Source organism: Staurois parvus, unplaced genomic scaffold (genome assembly GCF_062004578.1).
Source record: "Staurois parvus isolate SC_StPar_1 unplaced genomic scaffold, SC_StPar_1.0 ptg000450l, whole genome shotgun sequence".
Lineage (NCBI taxonomy): Eukaryota > Metazoa > Chordata > Amphibia > Anura > Ranidae > Staurois > Staurois parvus.
The window spans coordinates 3,039,198-3,061,536 of NW_028318246.1; the positions used below are offsets into that span (position 1 = coordinate 3,039,198).

The 22,339-nt window shown below is 36.3% G+C and overlaps 1 protein-coding gene across 1 annotated transcript in view; it reads left to right on the forward strand.

Annotated features, from left to right (window-relative positions):
* The first annotated feature begins 3,004 nt into the window (after positions 1–3,004).
* The window catches only part of NR5A2 (nuclear receptor subfamily 5 group A member 2), a 132,664-nt gene continuing 113,329 nt past the window's right edge, over positions 3,005–22,339 (forward strand). Inside the window, exons 1-4 of the mRNA XM_089688687.1 lie at positions 3,005–3,412; positions 8,900–9,018; positions 11,451–11,592; positions 15,613–16,259. Of these exons, the coding sequence (XP_089544813.1) occupies positions 3,331–3,412; positions 8,900–9,018; positions 11,451–11,592; positions 15,613–16,259 (990 nt within the window). The 5' untranslated portion in view covers positions 3,005–3,330. The remainder of the gene's footprint in view (positions 3,413–8,899; positions 9,019–11,450; positions 11,593–15,612; positions 16,260–22,339) is intronic.

A 22,339-nucleotide genomic window follows, 5' to 3' on the forward strand; every position in this document is an offset into this window, starting at 1 on the left:
CATGAACAACAGAGTTATGGTCAATGATATTAATTTTATTACTTATGATGGCCATACATGCTTCAACCAATGTGCGACTCAATCAGAACCATCAAATTGACAAACAATTAATTAGGTATAACTTCCATTTCAACCAATTTGGACCCAATTTAATTCAGATTCAATCAAACTGTGTTGGTCGGTTGGGGCAGAAAATTATCGATCATTTTGTACAGATCGGCAGCACTCAGATGCGTTGGTTGTGAATTTGATGGTATTTCACCAATCAGGCTATGAGATTGTACAGTGAAAACAAAGGTGCTATTGATAACTTGCAATTCTATTTTTCAGCTGTCAATCAAAATCCAATTCCCTGTATGTAAGATATCCATTGATTGGGTTGCGCACTATAGATCAATACCTATTGGGAGAGATCAATCAGAAAATAAATTGATCATTTATCAAAGTGTGTATGGCCACCATTAGCAGTTTGTTTGAGATTGGCTGCGATAATTACCTTGTGGGACTGATTTTCTAAAGGAGTGGCAACTTTTCACTTTTAAAAAAGTGAATGCTAACTTTACAAAGTGAAAGAACAAATGGAATCTTCTATTCCTCCTACCAGTCCATCCCCCCACAGTTATTACCTTTTGTACCACCACCCCCTACCTATTAGATTGTAAGCTCCCAGGATCGGGCTCTCCTATCCCTCTTGTATTGAACTGTATTGTTGCTGTATTGTCTCCGATTATATTGTAAAGCGCTGAGCAAACTGTTGGCGTTATAAAAATCCTGTAAAATAATAATAATAATTGTGTGCTCATTGCAAATAACCAATCCTGTGTTAGCAATAGTATTTTGTTAGCGCCTGATTGGTGAACTGAAGTCACTTTACTTCCCTCAGTGAAGATAAGTGAAAAGTCTCTAGTCCTTTAGTAGATCTCTTGCCAATCAGGACATACATGAGAAGAGCTGTGACTAGGATGTGTTATACCTGAGCTCTGTTTAGGTGTGTATAAAATATATAGATTGTCTGCAACTGGAATCCATTTCAGTTCAATAATAGAATGTAGGAAGACCTTGCTGAAGTTAGAAGTGTGATGTTCTAGATTTCCAATCTCAGCCCTCAAGTACCCCCAACAAGTCATGTTTTCAGGATTTCCCTAAGGTGACACTAGACCATATCTAAAAATAATTCACACACGTTTACTACTTTAAAACTGGTATAGAGGCACTCATGGATCTAGCAGAGGAGAAAAATCAAAATAGCAGCATTTTTATTGTCAATGTTTGAATTAAGCTGAGACCATCTACTATTTAATAGCCATGTAATCTCTTTTTTTCATGAAACTGTTTCCTACTGTGTTTTTCTGGCTCCTTGCGGTGTCCTCCATGAGCTCCCAAACTTGCTCTTTTCCCTCTCACTTTCATTTGTGTTATTTGCAGTCACCTGCACTGCTCTATGCACACTGCAAATTCCATAATCCATAGTCTATAGTCCTCAATTCACCTTGGGAGTGAGCCAGAGAGGGTGGCTTCATTCCTACATACAGTGAGGCCATGGACAATGTAGCCACCTTCTAACAAGAAGTTGGATCACAGCAGCAAAAAAAGGAATTTGTAGATTTGAAGGAGGCTGAGAGCAATAGAGGGGGCTTCTTAATGTTAAAGAATATGTAAACCCAACATTTCATATTTTTGATGTGTGCCTGCTGTGCCATGAAAAAGTATCCTGTCCAGGGGTGGAGTGACCATTTGGAAACTTGGGCACTGCCCGAGGGCCTGGGGTAAGTATGGGACCCCATGAGATACACCTGGTACCTTTTTCATAGGCTTTTTTGAGCTTGGGCAAGGACACAGGGGCCCCATGATACCCTATTGCCCGGGGGCCCCATGGGTTGTCAGTCCTCCCCTGATCCTGTTCTCTTTGCATGGCTAACTTTGTGTGAAATCCCTGATGTTCCTGACAGTCCCTCTGCTTTCCTGTTAAAAACTGAGCAGAAGAACACAAAGTTGTCAGTGCTGTAGCTGTTCTCCTCCAATAATCAAACTTGTCCTGACCCCCCCCCCCCTGCACAGCCATTCACTGGGAAGATCAGTGTTATGCAGTTTCTCCTCCCCTCGCTGATATGCAGCTGACAACAAAGGGTATTTGATAATGTATATAAAAAAGGGGGGATTTATATATACATATATATATACACACAAATGTTTTGCCTTTCATTTCTATTTTAATCTGAATGGGCTGTTTTACAAGGTGAGGGTTCACATATACAGTAAGAATACATGTTTCAAAAGAACCTTGTTAAATCAAGGACTATACTTTTGTATTTTGACAGCTATTTTTAAGGAACTTCCCAAAACATGGCTTGTTAGGGGGTACTGAGGTTGGGGACCACTGTTCTAGAGGAATGTCTCATTGTAATCTATGAAATACATGTTCGTTCTCTTTCCTACATAATGGTGCATGGGCTGCTTATGTGACTTATAATGAAGTGTCCTTCGTGTCTGACTTCATGAAGCACTGTGAAGACACTCGTGTGCCATGAGCTGTATTGACAGGAGGGAGGACGGTCATCGATTGGGTGACTTCACACATCAATAGGAAGGATCGTGCAGGCTGCTGCCCCTTCAGACCCATGTCTGCAAACATCTGATCTACCTAGGTTCTGACTGGGATGAAGAGGAGAGCAGTGTGAATTAGAAGTGGTGATTTCTGTGCCTGAACAATCTACATAAGTGACAACAGAGATCGTCCACTGATCTTCAATCAGAACATCAGACCTGATCTTCCAGATGCTCTGAGATGAAGAGGAGTAAACCCTATCCTCCCCCTGTACTGTATGCCAGCGATCTCCTATCTGGAGAGAGGAAGAGTGGCACCAAGTTCACAACTCCACGCTTACGGAGCCACAACAGAGCAGAGGAGGCGTGGCTACAGAAGAGGCTCCTGATTGGAGGAGACGCAGCAGAGACCATCCAGCCCCCAACGCTTGACAGAGTGACAGAGATCAGAGGAGACACAGCTCAGCCTGGCCGGCTGGATCACACACAGCTTGGGAGGGGAGCCAGGAGGTCCGGGCTGTCCATTCTTCTCCTTCTACACACTTGTCAGCCCACCTGAGCCAGGCACACGTACTGCCCCTGAGTGCTGGTGTTCATGAGCGCCCCCTCCCCCCATCACCAGCCTCTAGACTTCAGGAGTGTACGAGCCAATGCCACCCTCCCAAAGACACTAGTCCGCCCGGCGGCACATGTCATACCCCGGCAGGCGGCACTTCGTCATTGCCCTCTGCTGACATCACATCGCTGTGCCGCCCGGCTCCCTGTGTGTGTCTCCCTGTCCCAGACATGCTGCCCAAAGTGGAGTCCGAGGCTCTAGGACTGTCCCGATCACACGGGGAGCACGGACAGATGCCGGACAACATGCAAGGTAAGTGGCCCTCCGAGATCTGTGCACGGGCCCCCAACTGATCACACAGCGAATGGGACAGGGCACAGACCCCGATCAGGGGGTAGAAAGTGTGCGGATGGGAGCCAGGAAATCATTCCGTCTTTGGAAGGGCTATAGACTCATTCTATAGGGAGGGAAACAGCATACTGGACAAAATCTATGTCTACATGGATCTCACCAATCAATATATACTATTTATACTTGTATTATATATATACACAAACAGCAACTTTATATATAGTATATGAAGTATGGAACTGTATATATATATATACACATATGTAGTGTGTGTGTGTTTGTGAATGTCCCCATATTCATTATATATGTATATAGATAGAGATAAATATAGATATACACAAACACAGCAACTGTGTACATAGTATATGGAGTATGTAACTTTATATATATATATATATATATGTATATATATATATAATATAGTGTGCAGGTGTTCGTGCATGTCCTCGTATTCATTATATATATATATATATATATACATATATATATACAAACACAGCAGCTGTATACATAGTATATGGAATGTGGAACTTTATATATATATATATATATATATATATATATATATATATATATATATATATTTATACATATGTAGTGTGTGTGAGGGTGTTTGTACATGACCCCATATTCATTGTATAGATATATACATATATATATATAGACAGATAGATTAGATAGATAGATAGATAGATATACACAAACACAGCTACTTTGTACATAGTATATGGAATGTGTAACTTTATATATAGTATATAGTGTGCAGGTGTTCATGCATGTCTCCATATTCATTTTATATATATATATATATATATGTGTGTATATATATAGTGAGTGTGCGGGTTTTTGTGCATGTCCCCATATTCTCTCTCTCTCTCTCTATATATAAATATATATATATATATATATATACATATATATATATTGAATATGGGGACATGTGTATGTGTGTGTGTATTACCATAAGTTATAGTATACTTGGTCTGTGCCTATAGGCTGCAGAGGCATGGAGGCGACTTTTCCTAGTACAGTTATTGGTCACACATTTGTCTTCCATCATCAGTAGTTATGTTCATCTCACATAAGTTTATTTGCACATTCGAGCTAATTTGCTAAAGAAGTCAAGAAGCTTCACTCAAATAAATATTGTGTGAATATTCACTTCAATTATCCATGCATGTGAAAGACATCATGATGGGGCATTCAAAGTGATCAGGTATCTACTTTTCATAGGATTAGATAAATCAAGTGACAATTCACGCTTTTTTTTAGTAAAAAATCCCAAGGTTTTTTTTTAGTAAATCAGCCTCTTTGTTACACTTTATCACAATATTCTAAGCCAGGATAGGACCATAAAAATAAAAAATGTATGGTTAAGGAGGTGATCCTAAAGGAGGGGTGCTATGTTGGGTGTCAAAAGTTAGTTGCTTAGAAATCTTGTTTTTATATATATATATATATATATATATATATATATATTTATATATATATAAATATATATATATATATACATATATATATATATATATATATATATACAGATTGTGTGCAGCTGTATGGTATAAATATGCCCAAACTCAGATAGATCAATGGATGACAAGCTACACATGTAGTACTGTATATAAAATAATATTGTGTCAATTTCCCCTTCCCCACTTCCTGCAAAGAAGTATGTGACAATGAGTATACAGGATATCCCAGTATAGGACTGTGACAGGGTATTAGGGAAGATGATCACGCAGGGGTCATCCTCTGTCATTCAGTTGTTTCAAGATACACTGTATACATGGTACAGTTATTGGCAGGGGCAGTTACATACAGCTTTATTAGACTCATTAGTGTAGGTGATCATAAGCATAATAGGAAAATAGATATTCATGCAGTCCATCCAATAGGCACTTTTAGGGCACAGGAAAATGATGGCTAATGTATAGGTGGTTGTGTTCTCAGATTTTCCTAATTTCACTTTTGTAATACAGTTTATTGGAAGAGGCATTAATCTGATGCATTTCAATACTGACTCCATTAAAGGTGTCCAGTTAAAGTATATCCATTTGTGTAGTTCTAGTTTTTATATCAAATTCAAAGCCCAGTTCTAAACTTAGGATGTCTAATTTTAAGACGTGTCAAATCTGGACATATACAGGCTTATATTCTATATATATATATATATTTATAAAATGTCTACTAAAACATTAATAAACTCTACTAAGTAAGAATCTAATTTTCCAATGCATGTGCTTTTTATTTCATGTAAGATTTTTAAGAGCAAATAAATTGTACGTTAATTGTACGCATTAAATAAATTATATTTTTACTTAGTAGGGTTTAATAAATTCTTACTTAGTAAAAATTATTATAATCTTACTTAGTGGTAATTTTTGCATTCTTATTTAGTACAGATTATTGAATTCTAATGTAGTGGATTTATTTGACACAGAAACACAAGAAGTTGACAATCCCAGGTTTTCTTTCCATTTAATTTCTTAATAAAAGTATTTATTTTGCTTCGTTAAATTCCCTTTTCTTTCAAATGTTATTTAATTGACTAAGCAGCTAAAATCTAGATTATTTTTAGAAATGTAAGTATGCTGAGAAATTCACATGAATACTAGACAAATTTTTCCTAAGAAATGTTTGATTTGAAAACACTGCTGAGATTTAAAACTCCAACCTGTAACTGGAGGCGACGTTGCAGACAGTAGAATAGCAAAGTTTCTGTATGAAACTAATTGGAGCTTGCATTTCTGCCTAATTCAAGATGACTTGTTAAACCAATACCACATAGGCAATACAGTGCATATAGGTTGTACAACTCAAAAACGATTTTATAATGAAAGAGCTGCTAGTTTTTATTTCCATTTTGCTAAGCTTGATCATTTCTGGTCCTGTTTGGTAAATGACCTGTAAATTTGGTAAATGAAAACCTGGCATTGTCAACTTCTTGTGTTTCTGTGTCAAATCCACTAAATTAGAATTCAAAATTCTGTACTAAATAAGAATGTAGTGGGTTTTTTTTTTGTTATTTTTATTATTTATATAAAAATCAGTTTATTTACCCTCATTTTGAAGTTATGTACATGCAGGCTTTTGCCATAAAGACAAGTAAAAACAAATTAGATTTGTTGTTTTAACAGATAAACTAGCAACCGAAGTTCCAACTTTACTGTCCAGGTACATATTTTTCACTTTTCACATGTATACACAAATACACAATGAGATTATAATGTATGGATAGTAAACAATGTTGTAATGTACTAGTGTGTACATTTATAGTGTTTCTTTATTCTTATCAGCAGTGAAAGAGCCAAATAATGTTTCACTTCTTTTATAGTGCAATTGTGTAGGCACCCAGAGCTTACAATCTAGTTGGCGTGACTCTGAATAGGTGGCATTTGTTGTGCAATGGGTTCTTGCAATATTGACTGTCTGTAGGAATTTCTTGATGCCATATTTTAAATATGTGTTCTTCTGAAAATACAGCTGACAGTAACATTTTATAAGTTACTGCAAACGTTTCTTCTTTACAACTCTGTTAAATTTTGCAATGGTAAAGGGCGGTATATAAGATGCATTATTTATGAACATAATTTGATCATTTGTTCTGTCAGAGAACAGACATAGGTGATTTCCCTATGGAATGTTCTGCATCCTCTTTTGGGTTCACCTCAAATACCCATTCAAGTTTTGGGGAAATTACATTTTCTAAAATTCTAAACTTAACTGGGTATTTAAAGTGCTTGTGTATAGGTCAGAATTTCTTTTTTTTTAGCATATTAGCACTAAAGGCTTTTGGATTATTTTCCAAATGTAGATCAATGGATAGTAAAATATTGTGTACAGCATGAGAGCTAATTAGTAAGAAAGTCTATGTATTTGCTGTATACAGCTGGAATGACATAGTAACTAGAAAACTTTGCAAAATACTTATCACATAGCCTGCATGAATAAAACCCAGTCATTTCTCTTGAATAGATTTGTTTATATACCTGTCTGTTTTACAGTTGCCTGATTAAGGTTCTTTCAATACATTTATAAACTGTTCATAATTCTGTCTCATTATGGAAAGACATTGCAATATTTATGAAGCCTATTTAAATATATTTATAGATGCAACAACTTTATAGTATACAGAGTATGTTACTTTATATATTTAGTGTGTGTGTGTCCCTATATTCAAATATTATATATATATATATATATATATATATATATATATATATATATCTCAGAATTCAGAATCCTCAGTAGTAAACTGTGGGATGCATGTTTGCCGTTCAAGAAAGGTGTTACTTTATTCCCAAGAGTTGGGTTTGGAATGATCAATAATATGACTGCAGATTTTATTAGATGATAAGGATTATTTAAGGGCCCAGCTGTAGCCTGTTTTTAAATTACGGTTAAAAGCTAGACTGAGTTGCAGCTAGTAGTATCATTTCTAATTCATGAATCACAGAACATTCACAAGTATGCAAGTTCCCAAATCAGGTATAGGCAACCTGTCCCTCCATATGGTATGGTGTTGTCCTGATCAAGTCCTGCCACAATAATAGAGGTCGACAGGACATGCTGGGACTCATAGTTCCACAACATGCCGATTAACAAATAGTTTCCATGCGATAAAAAATAATGGTCACTCAGATGTCTGTGTTCGACTCAAACTAAATGTTTTTATTTTCTTGGAAGATTTTTTAGCTGCTTTTTAATTAATACTTGAGCATACAAAACATTATGCTGTCTAGGGTATTGCTGGGTATATGTATGGTACTTCAAGCAAATCTTTCACTTTTAAAAGATTGCAGCAATTCAATAATTAGACAAACTAACCTTTTTCTCCAAGGCCATTTTTATCCAGATTTATATTACAATGTCATCATGCATTCACTGTGGTGCTGACACATGAGATAACTGCGAACTATGCGCAGAGACAGAGCAGTGTTGGGAGATCCACTTCTGTACATCTTTCTTCAGCTAATAGGCTGCTTTATGGGTATATGCTGGGATTTAAATAAAAGGTACTAAAACATCTGATGCTATTGGGGAGTACTCAACAACATCAGCATGAACATAAAAAATGAAAAAAGTGATTTCTGTATCATCTCATCCTGCTCTACAGCACAGCTATTGTCTTTTTGTGACAGGTTCACTTTAAGGACCATATTGGAAAATATGAAGTCATGGTGGAACATCTGTCTATAATCTTTAACTTTTACAAACCAGCTGCACAATTTTTGTCTCATTGTAAGCTCAACTAAAACTGTTCTCTTTTCCAGCATTTCTTTGTCTAGTATATGTAGTACATTGTACAGCATTTTAAAATCAACATTACATTCTATATTTGTCTACTATTGTAGAAAATAACTTTGTAATGGTGTTATTGGGCGTAGATTTTTGCTACGTCCAGAAACATTAATTTTATTTTTAAGCTTTGTGCTCATTTTTACTCAGTGTCACAGTTTAAAATGATGGGTTACTCCTATGATGATGACCTGGAGGAGCTGTGTCCAGTCTGCGGGGACAAAGTATCTGGATATCATTATGGACTGCTGACCTGCGAGAGTTGCAAGGTGCGTAGTTAAGAAAGTTGATACATGCTTGCAACAATACAATCCTAAAAAGATTCTTAACTGTGTTATTACTCATTACTGTTTAACTGTTAACTGCACTACTATTGATTACATGGTTGTACGTAGAGGTTATGTAAACTTACACAGCTGTGCATGTGAATATATCTGATATATATATATATATATATATATATATACTCTATATATTATCCAAGGAAGAGATGCTGCAAAAGCAAACGGTGAATGTGAATAAATAAATATATAATTTATTTGGGTTTACCATTTGATATGGCACCATCTGTTCCTTGGATTAAACTATACATTATATATATATATATATATATATATATATTTTTTTTTTTTTTTTTTTTAAATTGTTATTACTTATTTATTTTTCCCCTTACAGTTTTTTATATTGTTTTGCAATGTAGTTATCTTGCTATAGTGCTGTGTATGACCACAACCCTGGTTGGCTGATATTTAGGTGGAGAACTTATAAAGTTTCACCAGACCTAGTTGTGCATTAGAAGCTAACAAAGCTACCTTCATATGTAACCTTTGTATGTAATATGTATGGTTATCACATTCAGATTTATATACAGTTACTGGTATAGGACTGAAGAAATCCCAGGATTCTATCTAGGGCCTACCTTTTCTACCATTGTCAAGAGGCTTTCTGTCTCTGTAAAAGTATTTATTGACCCTTAGATTGACCTGACTGGTCTCTAAAGTCTACATTATGTTGTCCATCCGGTATCTGGATGGCATATATCAATAAGAAGCACAAAATGCTTTTAAGTCCATATTATAATGTAAAACAAGTCTGACAAAACGATATTTGGGATCCAAACTTAAAGCCTTGCTTATCTGGTCTTTTAGTGTGTCATTAGCTGAATATGTCACTGTTACATACACAAATCTAATGTTTTAATACTGAAGACCGTTTTCAGCAATTTAAAGCTTTTTATGCTACCGGTCCAGCACACTTTAGCTGGGTTAGTGTAAAGATCCCTCCACTGGTGTAAATACATTTTAAAATACTTGAGTAAAGGGATTTTAATCAAGGTTGATCATTTATAATTTATACTTAGATAAAAATATCTAATAACTGTCAACATGAAACTGTGAAGGTTTAGACTAAGATTGCCAAAGTGACCATTTTGAGTTGACAATGGTTATTCAGACTTTGAAACAAATAACGTATTAACACCGTATGTGAGTGGGTAGAGACTGTGACATGTTTAAAGGGGAAAATGACTATTTCAGAATGTTATCCCTCTTTTACTTTGTACTATGGTCAAAATGAAATGTCACTCGTGCTACTGCAGTCTTATTCTTAAAATGAGACACCTTGTCTGCTTATTTTACACTATCAGAGCTGTATAATAGAAAATTAACAGTCAGTTGTACATGAAAAGGGAATTGTAAAACATTTTTGTTTTCTTTTTTTCTTTTTCTAAATGTCACCCCTTTTTTACTGTGTGCTTTGGTCAAAATTCAATGTTGCTCGTGTTACTGCAGGCTAAGTGCCTTGGTCTCAGTGCCTATCTTTTTTCGAAGGCTATTGCAAAACATATTCAGGCCGTTTAATAGAAAACTAATAGTTGCACATAAACATCTTCCTGTTGAAACAATTAAAAATAATATGTTTAAATGTACAAATCAGATATGAATTTTTTATTGGGCTTGATTTACTAAAGAAGTAGAGGCTGTTCACTGGTCAAAGCCTATGATCACTTTGCTATGTGAATGTTCATTACCAGTAGAGAAAGTGGGCAGCACAGTGGCTAAATGATTAGCACTTCCACCTGGCAGTACGAGGGTCATTGGTTTGAATCCCAGCCACGGCACCACCTGCCTAGAGTTTGCATGTTCTCCCTGTGCCTGTTTGGGTTTCCTCCAGGTACTCCAGTTTCCTCCCACACACCAAAGACATGCTTGTAGGTTTATTGGCTCCTGTCTAAATTGGCCCTAGTATATGTATGTATGAATGTGAGTTAGGGACCTTAGATTGTACACCCCTTGAGGGTTAGGGGCTGATGTGAACGTACAATATATATGTAAAGCACTGCATAAAATTGACAGCACTATATAAGTACCTGAAATAAATAAAAAATAAAGTTTTGTTTACTTCAACCATCCAATAATGTGCAGCGTAAATGAACAAAAAATGATTTTTGCTTGCACTTGATTGGATGATTGATTTAAACACAGCTTTTCGGTATTTAGCAAGCTAAGTGAACTGTTTGTACTCCTTTAGTAAATCAACCTCATTGTGTACAAGCGTCTTAGTTAAGGCAATGCAGTGGACTCGGTCACCTGTGTTAAAAAGTTGAAATCAATCAAAAGTTGTATCAATCAAAAGCTACATAGCGCAAGATGCAGAATTTCATGTCTTTGGTAATAACTTTACTTCTCTTACACACCTCAAGGGCTTTTTCAAACGGACAGTTCAGAACAATAAGAGATATACTTGCATTGAAAACCAGACCTGTCAGATTGATAAGACTCAGAGGAAGAGGTGTCCTTACTGCAGGTTCCAAAAGTGTCTCAGTGTTGGGATGAAGTTAGAAGGTAAGGTAATAGTATGTAGTGATACAAGCTATACATGTACATAGGAATACTTTTATTTATGGAGTCATGGGTTAAAAACATCAATGCAAAAGTTGTATAATAATATATCAACTATTATGAATACGTATTTCAGCTCTGAATTGGAACTTCATTTGATCTCAACGTTGACAATGCCCCAATGTATTCCACTGGAGTCTGCATTCTATAATGCCTACTTCCATTCCCTAGGAGACTGCAACTCAGATGGGGCTTTTGCAATGTCACATGGTGATGCTTTATTGAAAAGCATTGCAGTACTTATACAATCTACTGCACAGAACAAATAATGTACTGGGGCTTTGGTTTAAATATTAGGAATTGATGCCAATCATTTCTGCTGTTATGATCTCTATTGTTTATTAAAGGTAATCAGTCACAAATGAGTGCTTGGATATTCATGGGTGTGCTGAATCTGTTGGTGACCCAAATAATGTTCCAATGCAATACAAAATTCACAATAATTGAATAATTCTCTTCAATTTCTATACACAGAGAACCCCAATCCATGGCTTCCTGCATAGGTGTCAGAGGTTTATGTAGAAAGTAGTAAGAAAAGACTTGTTTTTTTCCACTGCTGATTACTCAACGGCAGCTGGAAATTAAAAAGTAAATGTGGAAATGTAAGTAGTGATACAGAACAAGGCTCTTGCATGTGACAGGTTTGGTTTTAGTTATAAAACTAGGGATTGCTGAAGCCAACCTGAGGAATTACAAGCAGCTTACAATATGTAAAGATTGGCTTTAGTTCCTGTGATAATAAGTGAAAATGCAGAGCAATAGAAACGGTGTTGTTAATACCCTCTTATCCACTGAAGTCGGCAATTTCAAGGACAAAAAAGAGGCTTCAAGCGAAAGGTCACCAAGGTCAACCAAACCACAAATACATTTTTTGATTATCACCCTGCAACTGATCTTTTCATTTGGGATGTCAAACTTTCTTTTCTCTTAAAAAAAGACACTTTTATAGGTTTCCAGATGTGGAAAGTATAGTATATAAAATGCCTAAAAAGAAAAATAAACCCAGCAGACAGGGAAATGTGAGAAGAACATTTTTTTTTCTCGAGGACTTTCTTTTCCACCCCCAAAAAATCTTTCTCTGTATCTAATTATTGAAAGAATTTCAGAATTACTAGGAAAAAAATTAAGAAAAAAATAACATTTCTAATGTACTATTTTACAGCTTGTCGTAATCCTAACGTATATTACTTTAAAAAAAAATCTGTATCTGTCTATAAATATATATATATATATATATGTGTGTGTGTGTATATATATATATATATATATATATATATATATTTATTTGTATATATATTAATACACGGGTATACACATATATGTCAGTATAACCATATTATTGCTTGATTTAAGTATCATAATGTTTTTGAATTCTTGTAATAAGATGTACATCTACTTTAATGCAGCCTTTGTCCATAACTCCTGCTCCACGTAATGACACCACAGTGTATACTTTGCTAATAGACCCATTAAACTTAAATTGTATCCTATAAATTACTCAGATTCATTAATTGCAGAAGTCTTTATGCTGGATGTGTATCTGAGATCCCCATGCATTTTTAATGGTGCTGTAATCACTCCTTTGCATAAGAGCCACTGGCCAAGGTAGGCTCAGTCAGTGTCACTCGCTATCCCATTAAAGTTGCACTGCAGTGAAACTCACCGCTGTGCTAATCCCCATTAAAATCCCCCCCCTGGCTGCAGCTGAACCACACTTCTGTTTAATTATTCCTAAAACTGAAGACTTTTGCTTTTCGCAAGCTTTTGTTAAAATAAATTGCTTTTCTTTTTTTTTCCCCTTTTAAGAAAGTGACGAGCTGACAAAATTATAGTTTCATTTTTGAAAGTAGAAATATCTTGACGTGTATCTAGGAAAGGGTTTCAATTTACAGTAAATTCCTGTGACAAATGGTAGATTTTGACTTCATCCATATAGTGGGTGTACTTGATATTTTAAGGGATAACACTGTTTCTATGTAAAAAAATGCATGTACAACCCAATGTAGTATAAAATATATTTTTCAAGTGGTTCAGTGTGTTACTATTTTTTTTTTTTAGTTTACACTATGCCTTATTGAGGGCCTAAAATGGCCATATTTTGATGGAGCTCATTTACTATGGTAACTTTGAGAGCTCAACCATCCAATCACATTCAAGGACATTTCATATTTTCTTAATTTCTCCTGAACATGATTGGGTATTTAAAGTAAAAACACTCTGGGGTTAGTTGTCTGTCTACCTCTGTAGTAAATTGGCTCTAATTCGTAATCTCTTTTTTGTAACAAACATCTACATTAAATTGAGGAACACCTCCCCACACACCCTATAACTTACAGGTTGTATAATATGATACCTACAGTCCAGTAGTCAATAAAATGGGATCATTTATTAATGATAGCCAATCAGCCTCTAAATTCAGCTAAAGCTTTGACAAAAAGCTTTATTCACTAAAGCTTTGACAAAAAAAAAACCTGGAAGCTGATTGGCTACCATGCACAGCTGCACCAGATTTTGCACTGTCTGTTTTAATAAATCAACCCCTTGTTTTCTAACATTTTCTGCTGTCCTACAGCTGCCCCAAATCATTTGATAACCCAAATTATTATATCGCAATCAATTTAATATTTCTGTTACTGAATGATGAAGACATATTAGACCCGAGGTGTGCTTCAACAGAAACATATGTGTAGATACTATGTAGCTGAATTTGTTTTCTGGTTTCCATGTTAACTGCCTGTTTAAGTATACATAAATACATCTAGAACAAATGTGGTAGGTTGGGTTTGCAGTTATTTAGATTTTTTGTGCGTAGTAAAACTTTGAGTCATCATGAAAATAAAGGAAACATTGTAAGTAGTATAGTTATAGCTACATTAACCGCTTCCCCACCGCCCTATAGCAGAAATGGGTGGCAGGGCTGTGCGAAATCACACACATATATATATATACGTGATTTGCATTTCCAGGTAGGGGACACATGCACGCGCCACCCTACCCGCACCGCTATTGGCGGCTAGGGATGTCAGTCACCAGGTCCCGGCCGGCAATTGTCGGGAAAAGCTGACAGAGGAAAGACCTGTGTGTAAAAAACACAAATCTCTCTCCTATCAGCATGGACATGCTGTGTTGTATATCTTTGCACAGCAGAGGTACAAAACAGCATATCTCCAAAGTAAAACACACACACAGCACACAGTTAACGCTTTGATCAGCCCGGATGTTAACCCCTTCCTGCCCAGTGTCATTAGTACAGCGTCAGTGATTTTTAATAGTACTGATCACTGTATTAGTGTCACGGGGGATGTCAGTGGCAGTTATTCAGTTCCCACCCAGTGTCAGAATGCCCGCCGCAGTCCCGCTATAGGTCGCTGATTGCCGCCATTACTAGTATAAAAAAAATAAAAATTCCTGTATAAATACCGCCATTTGTAGACGCTATAACTTTCATGTAAACCAATTAATTTACATATATTGGGATTTTTTTAAGCAAAGACATGTAGCAGAATACATTTTTGACATACTAAAGTTATGACGAAATTTGACTTTTACATTTTTTTATTGGATATGTTTTATAGTCAAAAGTATACCGTAGTTTTTTTTTTCAAAATTGTAGGTTGTTTTTGTTTGTATCGCAAAAAATAAACCAATATACCACTGAAAGAAAGCTCCATTTGTGGAGAAAAAAAATTAAATAAATGTCATTTATGTACAGCATTGCATGACCGCGCAATTGTCAGTTAAAGTAACACAGCGCCGTATCTCAAAAAATGGATTGGTCCGGAAGGGGGATAAATCCTCTGGAGGGCAAGTGGTTAATGTACATTATGTATCACAAATTAGATCAATTAGAGTGCAAATCTAAATTTTTATTCTTTTGATAGTCTTTGGGCCTTATTTGTAGTCAGGCAAATCAAGGCTATCTGAAAAATGTGTTTGACTTTTTTTTTTTAATTTGCTTTATAGCTGTGAGGGCAGACCGGATGCGAGGAGGAAGAAACAAATTTGGGCCAATGTATAAACGGGATCGAGCTCTTAAACAACAGAAAAAAGCTTTAATACGAGCAAATGGACTCAAACTAGAAGCTATGAGTCAGGTCATCCAAGCCATTCCCACCGATCTCACTATTTCATCAGCTATCCAAAATATTCATTCTGCATCCAAGGGTCTACCTCTAAACCATACTGCCCTTCCCTCAACAGACTATGACAGAAGCCCCTTTGTAACTTCACCCATTAGCATGGCTATGCCACCTCATGGCAGCCTGCAGAGTTACCAAGCCTATGGTCACTTCCCAAGTCGAGCTATCAAATCGGAGTACCCGGATCCTTACACCAGTTCTCCAGAGTCTATCATGGGATACTCTTATATGGACAGTTATCAGTCCAGTTCCCCCTCCAACATCCCGCACCTTATAATGGAACTCTTGAAATGTGAGCCAGATGAACCTCAAGTCCAAAGTAAGATCATGTCATATTTGCAGCAGGAGCAGGCCAACAGGAGCAAACATGATAAACTCAACACCTTCGGACTAATGTGCAAAATGGCCGACCAAACGTTGTTTTCCATTGTTGAATGGGCAAGGAGTAGCATATTCTTCAGAGAGCTAAAGGTAAGAAAAATCCTTGATGGTGAAGAGGTAATCTTACAGAGCTTAGTATGGGTACAGAATTACTGGAAATGGTTGAGTACTTTATCTTTGAAATAAACAATGAAACGCATACATGGTGTCTTTTGAAGTATAGGAGCTAGGCAGAAATTCACCTTTTTTTTTTACCAGGTAAGATGCAGTAGGTAGTTTTCAGGGTTTTTTTTTACTCATATCCTGCCTTTACCAGGGAAGCTGTGTTTACTTTAGCACAGCTAAATCATATGCTAAACAAAATCCTGTTTTTTTAAAAATTCCTTTGCACAAGATTTTATTATCAAAGTGAACATAGCTTCATTTATGTAAGAGAATATTCACTTTTGTAAAATCAACCCACTGGCATGACATTCTAAAGCAGAGTGTGAAATCCATTCTCTGTTTCTTGCTGAGGATATGCAAAGTAAATTACTTATCTTTAGTGTATGTTTCCTTAATACTATTAAATTTGAGTTGTGATGAAAAACATAGACATAGTAATATCTTACACAGCAACAAACCAAATAACTGTGTTAATATAGTTGCATAATCAAATTTTATACACAGGTGCCTAGGCAATTATGTGTACTGTATGCATGATACTGTTTGTAATACCCTTTGGATTTCACATTTTTTTTTTACATTTAAATATAATGCATCAATTTTCTCCCTAAAAGAAGTGGTTCATATAGTTCTATAGTTTACAGACTTCTAGAGGAAAATGAGGCATAAATGTCATGTTAGGAAAATATTTTGGAAAGCCACAGAGAGCAGCGGATAAGTGGTTATTATTTTTATCAATTGACTTTTTTACTTCTTGGACTGAGGTTCAAAGAGTGAATTTACTTTGGTTGCATCAAACAAGCGCACACTGTGCCCGGTAAATTATTATGGGGTCAGAGAATGTGTATTTGCCAATTCAACATAAAGTACGACGTCAATGAACCTTACTGATTTGGTTTCAGCAATATCTAAACTTCTGCACAGCGCAATCTTGTGGAGTTCACTTAAAAACTCATTCGAGTTATTGAAAATACACATGACTGACCCACAGGGTCAGGACTTTCCACGGCAGCGCTGAAAGGATGTTTAATTATTTAGGCTAACAAGTCACATATAATTAGACAGCTAGAAGTGTCTTGGTTTTTTTTAAGTTATAAAAGCAGGAAATGTCTCTAACGGGCTTGATGAAAGGAACGTTTAGGTCTGTTCTTTCAATAACTGATCGCACACAGCAGACACAGCAGTGGGCCTATTGTACAAATAACTGAATTGTACAACTTCCCTGCCAGTTATTACAAAACAGCAGTATTTTTCCAGCTACTTGTCTTAGGCAATGAAGAGCTTCGTATTAGCTATAGATTTAGGCTTAAACCACCTACATATGCCATAGTATGTGCTAATCTCAAGTTTTCTCCTAGTTTGATGCATCATGCCCTTAATTAATACATCACCAGCTTTTCAGTCACTTTAGATAAATAGCCATAGTTCTGACTACAGATATTGGCTTTTCTTGGCCCTGCTTTGAATCTTTACTGCCTGGGCAGTGTACATGTTCCTCTTTGGAGTTCTTCTTTGGAGAAACAGTATTGGAGTTGAACAAAAATAGGTTTACCTTGCTTTGAAAAGTTCTAACTTTCAACAGTAAAGTGCCGAATTAAACAGCTGCTTGTATATATGCTTTTGAAAAACGGGCTTCAGTTTGTTTTTCGAACATCCGCATTTCATAAGATTGATATCTGTTCAAATAGAAAATAAATATGTTTGTAAGTAACCTTTAAAGGAGTGCATGAATAAAGTATAGGGTAACAAGGCATGGTCATGCAGTAAAATACACATCTTTATAAAACAGTAATTGACACTGTGATTTTTTTCCTTTTTCCTGATCAAACAACTATAGTTCAGAATGCTTTTTGCAAGATTACTATAGGCTATAGTTTATCCTATATGTTCTAAATACTTCTGTACCTTTTAGAAATTGGTAATACACATATTGTATATCTGAGAATTCTTATTCTAACTCTGAACCACCGATATTAGAAATAATACATTTTTAAAAATTAAATTGTTTATTATTTAAGGAATATGCTACTAATAACATCTATCTTCTAGTGTATGATTTGGCTTTGGTGAACAAGACCAATATTCTTGCAATGTGCTTGGCATTAAAAAAATAAAAATAGTGTCATATTTATTATATTCTGGTTTCATTGATAAATACAATACCATTTTAGCAGCCAATTTAATTTTACCTTTAATCAAATTAGAGCAATTCAAAGGAAGGCTGATTTCTGCTAGATGACTGAATGGGGATGATTTACAAAAGAAATATAGACTGCTCATTTAGCAAAGTGAATGTTCACCAATTCGTCCAATCATGTGCTAGCTAAAATCCTGTCTTTTAAATTTTATACATGGGTTTTCAAGGTGAACACAGCTTCACATGATTTACTATCATTTACTTTGCAGAGTGAAGAGTCTCTACTGCTTTACTAAATCTATCCTACTGTGTATCTTTTATCTTCGTGAATAGGCCTAATAGAGTACTGCTGCACTATAACAAGCTATTGAAAAGAAAGCATTCGAAATTAATACATGATAATGTTACATACTACTTAAGCCCATGTCACCACACACTGTCAACATTATATCTTTTTAAACTATTTGATGGATGTATTAAAAATACAAGAAAAATTAAGAAAACTTAATTTTTTTTCTCCTAAGTGGGCTCTGCTAATTGGATTCAGTCTACATATGATCAACAATAAATGTTTTCTTAAAAATTGCCTTCAGAGAACTTAAATGGTAGTTAGGGGACCACCCGATTTTTGAAAATTAAAAACTGATGGCAACAGGTTTTCTTGAAGAATGGTACTGTGATTACAAATGTTTTATAATGTTCAAATATAAAATGGTTACAGAAAGGGAAACATCCACTGTGTCATGAGAGTAAACTATTAAAAGCTATTTAAATCTACTGACTTTAAATAAACCCCAAATTGAAGAGTGTAACTTTGGATTTACCTAATAAACAGAGGAAATATAATGAATAAAGTGTTCTACTCTCAGGTCGTTTTTATATTTAGCACTTCCAGTAATTTGAGCCAAGTAGGAACAAAAGGAGGGTTAAATATAGACGAGGGATAATAGATAGCCACAGCAATATTCCTCAGATAATGTTTCCATATCACAGAGAACATTCAAAGGGGCAATGATTATTTTTAAGGATTTCTCATGTTAACAGTAGGGCTCTATACTAACAGTGGTCATGTTGTGATATTTCTGTGATTACCAACACATAGGATTGTATTCCTGTCTTCAGCTATAGCATGTATGAGAAAAGAATATAGCCTATACAGAATCTTTGTAATTTGCTACCAACTCACCACTGTTTGTTCAGAAATATAATTTAATATCACTTAGGGTGCCAAAATAGAGGAACCGTGTTTGCTACAAGCAGTCAGTGAGGTTAGAGTGGGGAATTAAAATTCAGAATAAACAAATATTCTCTAATCTGATTGTGTTTTTGAAATCCACATCCTCTGTGGGTTGGCGAACCCTTAGTAAACCAAACTATTTTGGATTACTGATTTTTTTTACCATATTTTATGTCATTTATTCACTCGATCAAGCTTATGGAAATGTTCTGTTATTATAATTCTCTTAAACCTAATGAGGTATTTAAAGTTAACAAGGCCAAGAAGATAGAGATTCCTTTAGAAACCAATACCTATTGTGTTCATAAAACATTTACAATAAGCATTGGAAATATATACATTATAAAAATACCTCCACCTTTTGTAGCTATCCTGATGTTCTGGGACAGTTCGTGAGTTAGATAAATTTGCTGTGAGTCATGGACTAAGCTAGCCATACATACATTTCGACTAATCCCAACTGCATCGGTCAAGCCTTTAATGGCCCTTTCATCATCAACCAGCTTGACAAAAATCAATTTAAAAATCAAATAAACCAGATAGAAAATTCTCAAACAGTGACTGTGTCCTATCAGAAGCGGTCACTGTTTGGGTATTCATACAGTTTTGGATGCTGTGGCTATATGAATACAATAGTACAGCAATGGAAATTCCTCCATCCAGGCTCAACAATAGAATTCTAAAGGTGTATCAATAGCTTAATTCAAACTATGGGTTTATCTTTCAGCTTACAGTCCTAAGATGTGGCTGCTTTCATTTTTTTACTTTAAGGTTTCCTTTTTTTTCCTATTTCTTTATTTTCACTGGGTGATCCTGCCAGTGGTATACTTCCTATCCTAGGGCGATAGTTCTCCATCACCATATTGTATCTATGGAGGAGCAGTGTTGTCACCTTAGGATGTAACCAAAAACACCTCCTCCTCTACTCATCTCCATTGTATAGTTTCACAGAACTAAAAGGGACCAAAAATGAAAAGTCTATTGTTAATGTTTACATGCTTTTTAACCCCTTACCGCCCACCCCGGAATCCCTTTAAAGAGCTCAGAATACCCAAAGGGCCAGGAAGGATCAGTGATCATGGGACCACTGTGATTGGCTCTCAGAGTGAACACATGATCGTGAGCAGGTCCTGACGACTACCAATCATTAGTGGGGACCGAGAGCTGACTTTGACAGGCTGGTCTCTGCTGGGAGCACGTAGTAAATGCACTCTTAGCACAGAAACATCGGCTGCCCAGTATGTGCAGTATGTGGGTGTTAAAGCCCGCACATATGTGTATGTGTGTGTTAAGCAACCTGTTATTCCAAATTCATGTTGGAATTTCAGGTCCCTGTAATCCAACTGGCAGAGAGAGAAATAAATTGAATGGCCAGTAATCCTAATTGCATTTGTAGAAAAACAAATATACTCTAGTATCTGTTACATATTTAACATTAACAACTATATCTCATGTTTACTGGCAGTCTTTAAAATTAATTGTTTTAGATCTTGTCATGTCCACATGGGCCCTTTCCCATAAGTACATACTGTAGTCTGCATTTTTTCTTTATGTTAGTCAGAGTTACAGAGTAAGCAGGCACCACAACATAGCAATCTACAGGTCTCTGTCACAAAAGCAACACCCAATGTTTTTTTCTACTCTCAGGTAAAATCTCACAGCAACAGGACAGTTGGGACTAATTTGGTTTTAATTAGCCACAGTGGTTATTACCTTGGATTGTTTTTTGTGTGTTTTGTAGGTCTCATTCAAATATTTTTTTTTTTTATCTAGAGAAGAAATTAGGAGATTATTTTGGTTTACCATATGGTGAAAGCATTTAGGACATACTGTATGTAAAAAAATGGGTGAGGTTAGTGACAATGGTGTTTTACTACCTTCACCAGCAATCTGGCATCATTTGCCTCAACTATTTGTGAAGCTAAAAACCATACCCCCAAATGTTCCAGATTCTGTCAAACTGTCTGAGAAATAAAACAGAATTCCAGCATCTGGAGGATCCAGGCTGTTTCCCAGAGCCAACTGCAGAAACACTTGTTCCAGCAACTCTGTAAAGAAATGACGTAGTCCTGGCTAGGCTAGGAGAAAGGTGCAGTGGGAGAAAGTAGCTATGAGGGACACAGACTAGTACATACTAAGTGCCCACTGAGCACCGATGTACCTCTCCAGCCCCCGCTGACCATCAATGTACCCTATCATCCCCCACTGACCACCCCAGTATCCCTCTGGCTGGCACTGACCATCAGTGAACCCCATCAGCCCCACTGATGACCAAACTACACCTCTGTCCCTCCCAAAGCCCCCACTGACTACTAGTGTGCCTCTTCAGCCTCCACTGACCACCAGTGAACTCCACCAACACCCACTGACCACCAAAGTACCCCCTCTGCCCCAAAGACCATCCATGTACCCTTCCAGCCCCATACTGATTATCCGTATACCTATCAGCTCCCACTTGCAACCTGTGTACCTCATTAGCCCCCAATTACCACCAAAGTACCTCTTTGGCCCCCACTGATCACCAGTGTGCCCCATCAGCCCCACTGACCTCCAATGTAACCATCAACCCATACTGGCCACCATTGTACATCTTTGCTTCCTGCTGACCTCCACTGTACCTCTTTGATTCTC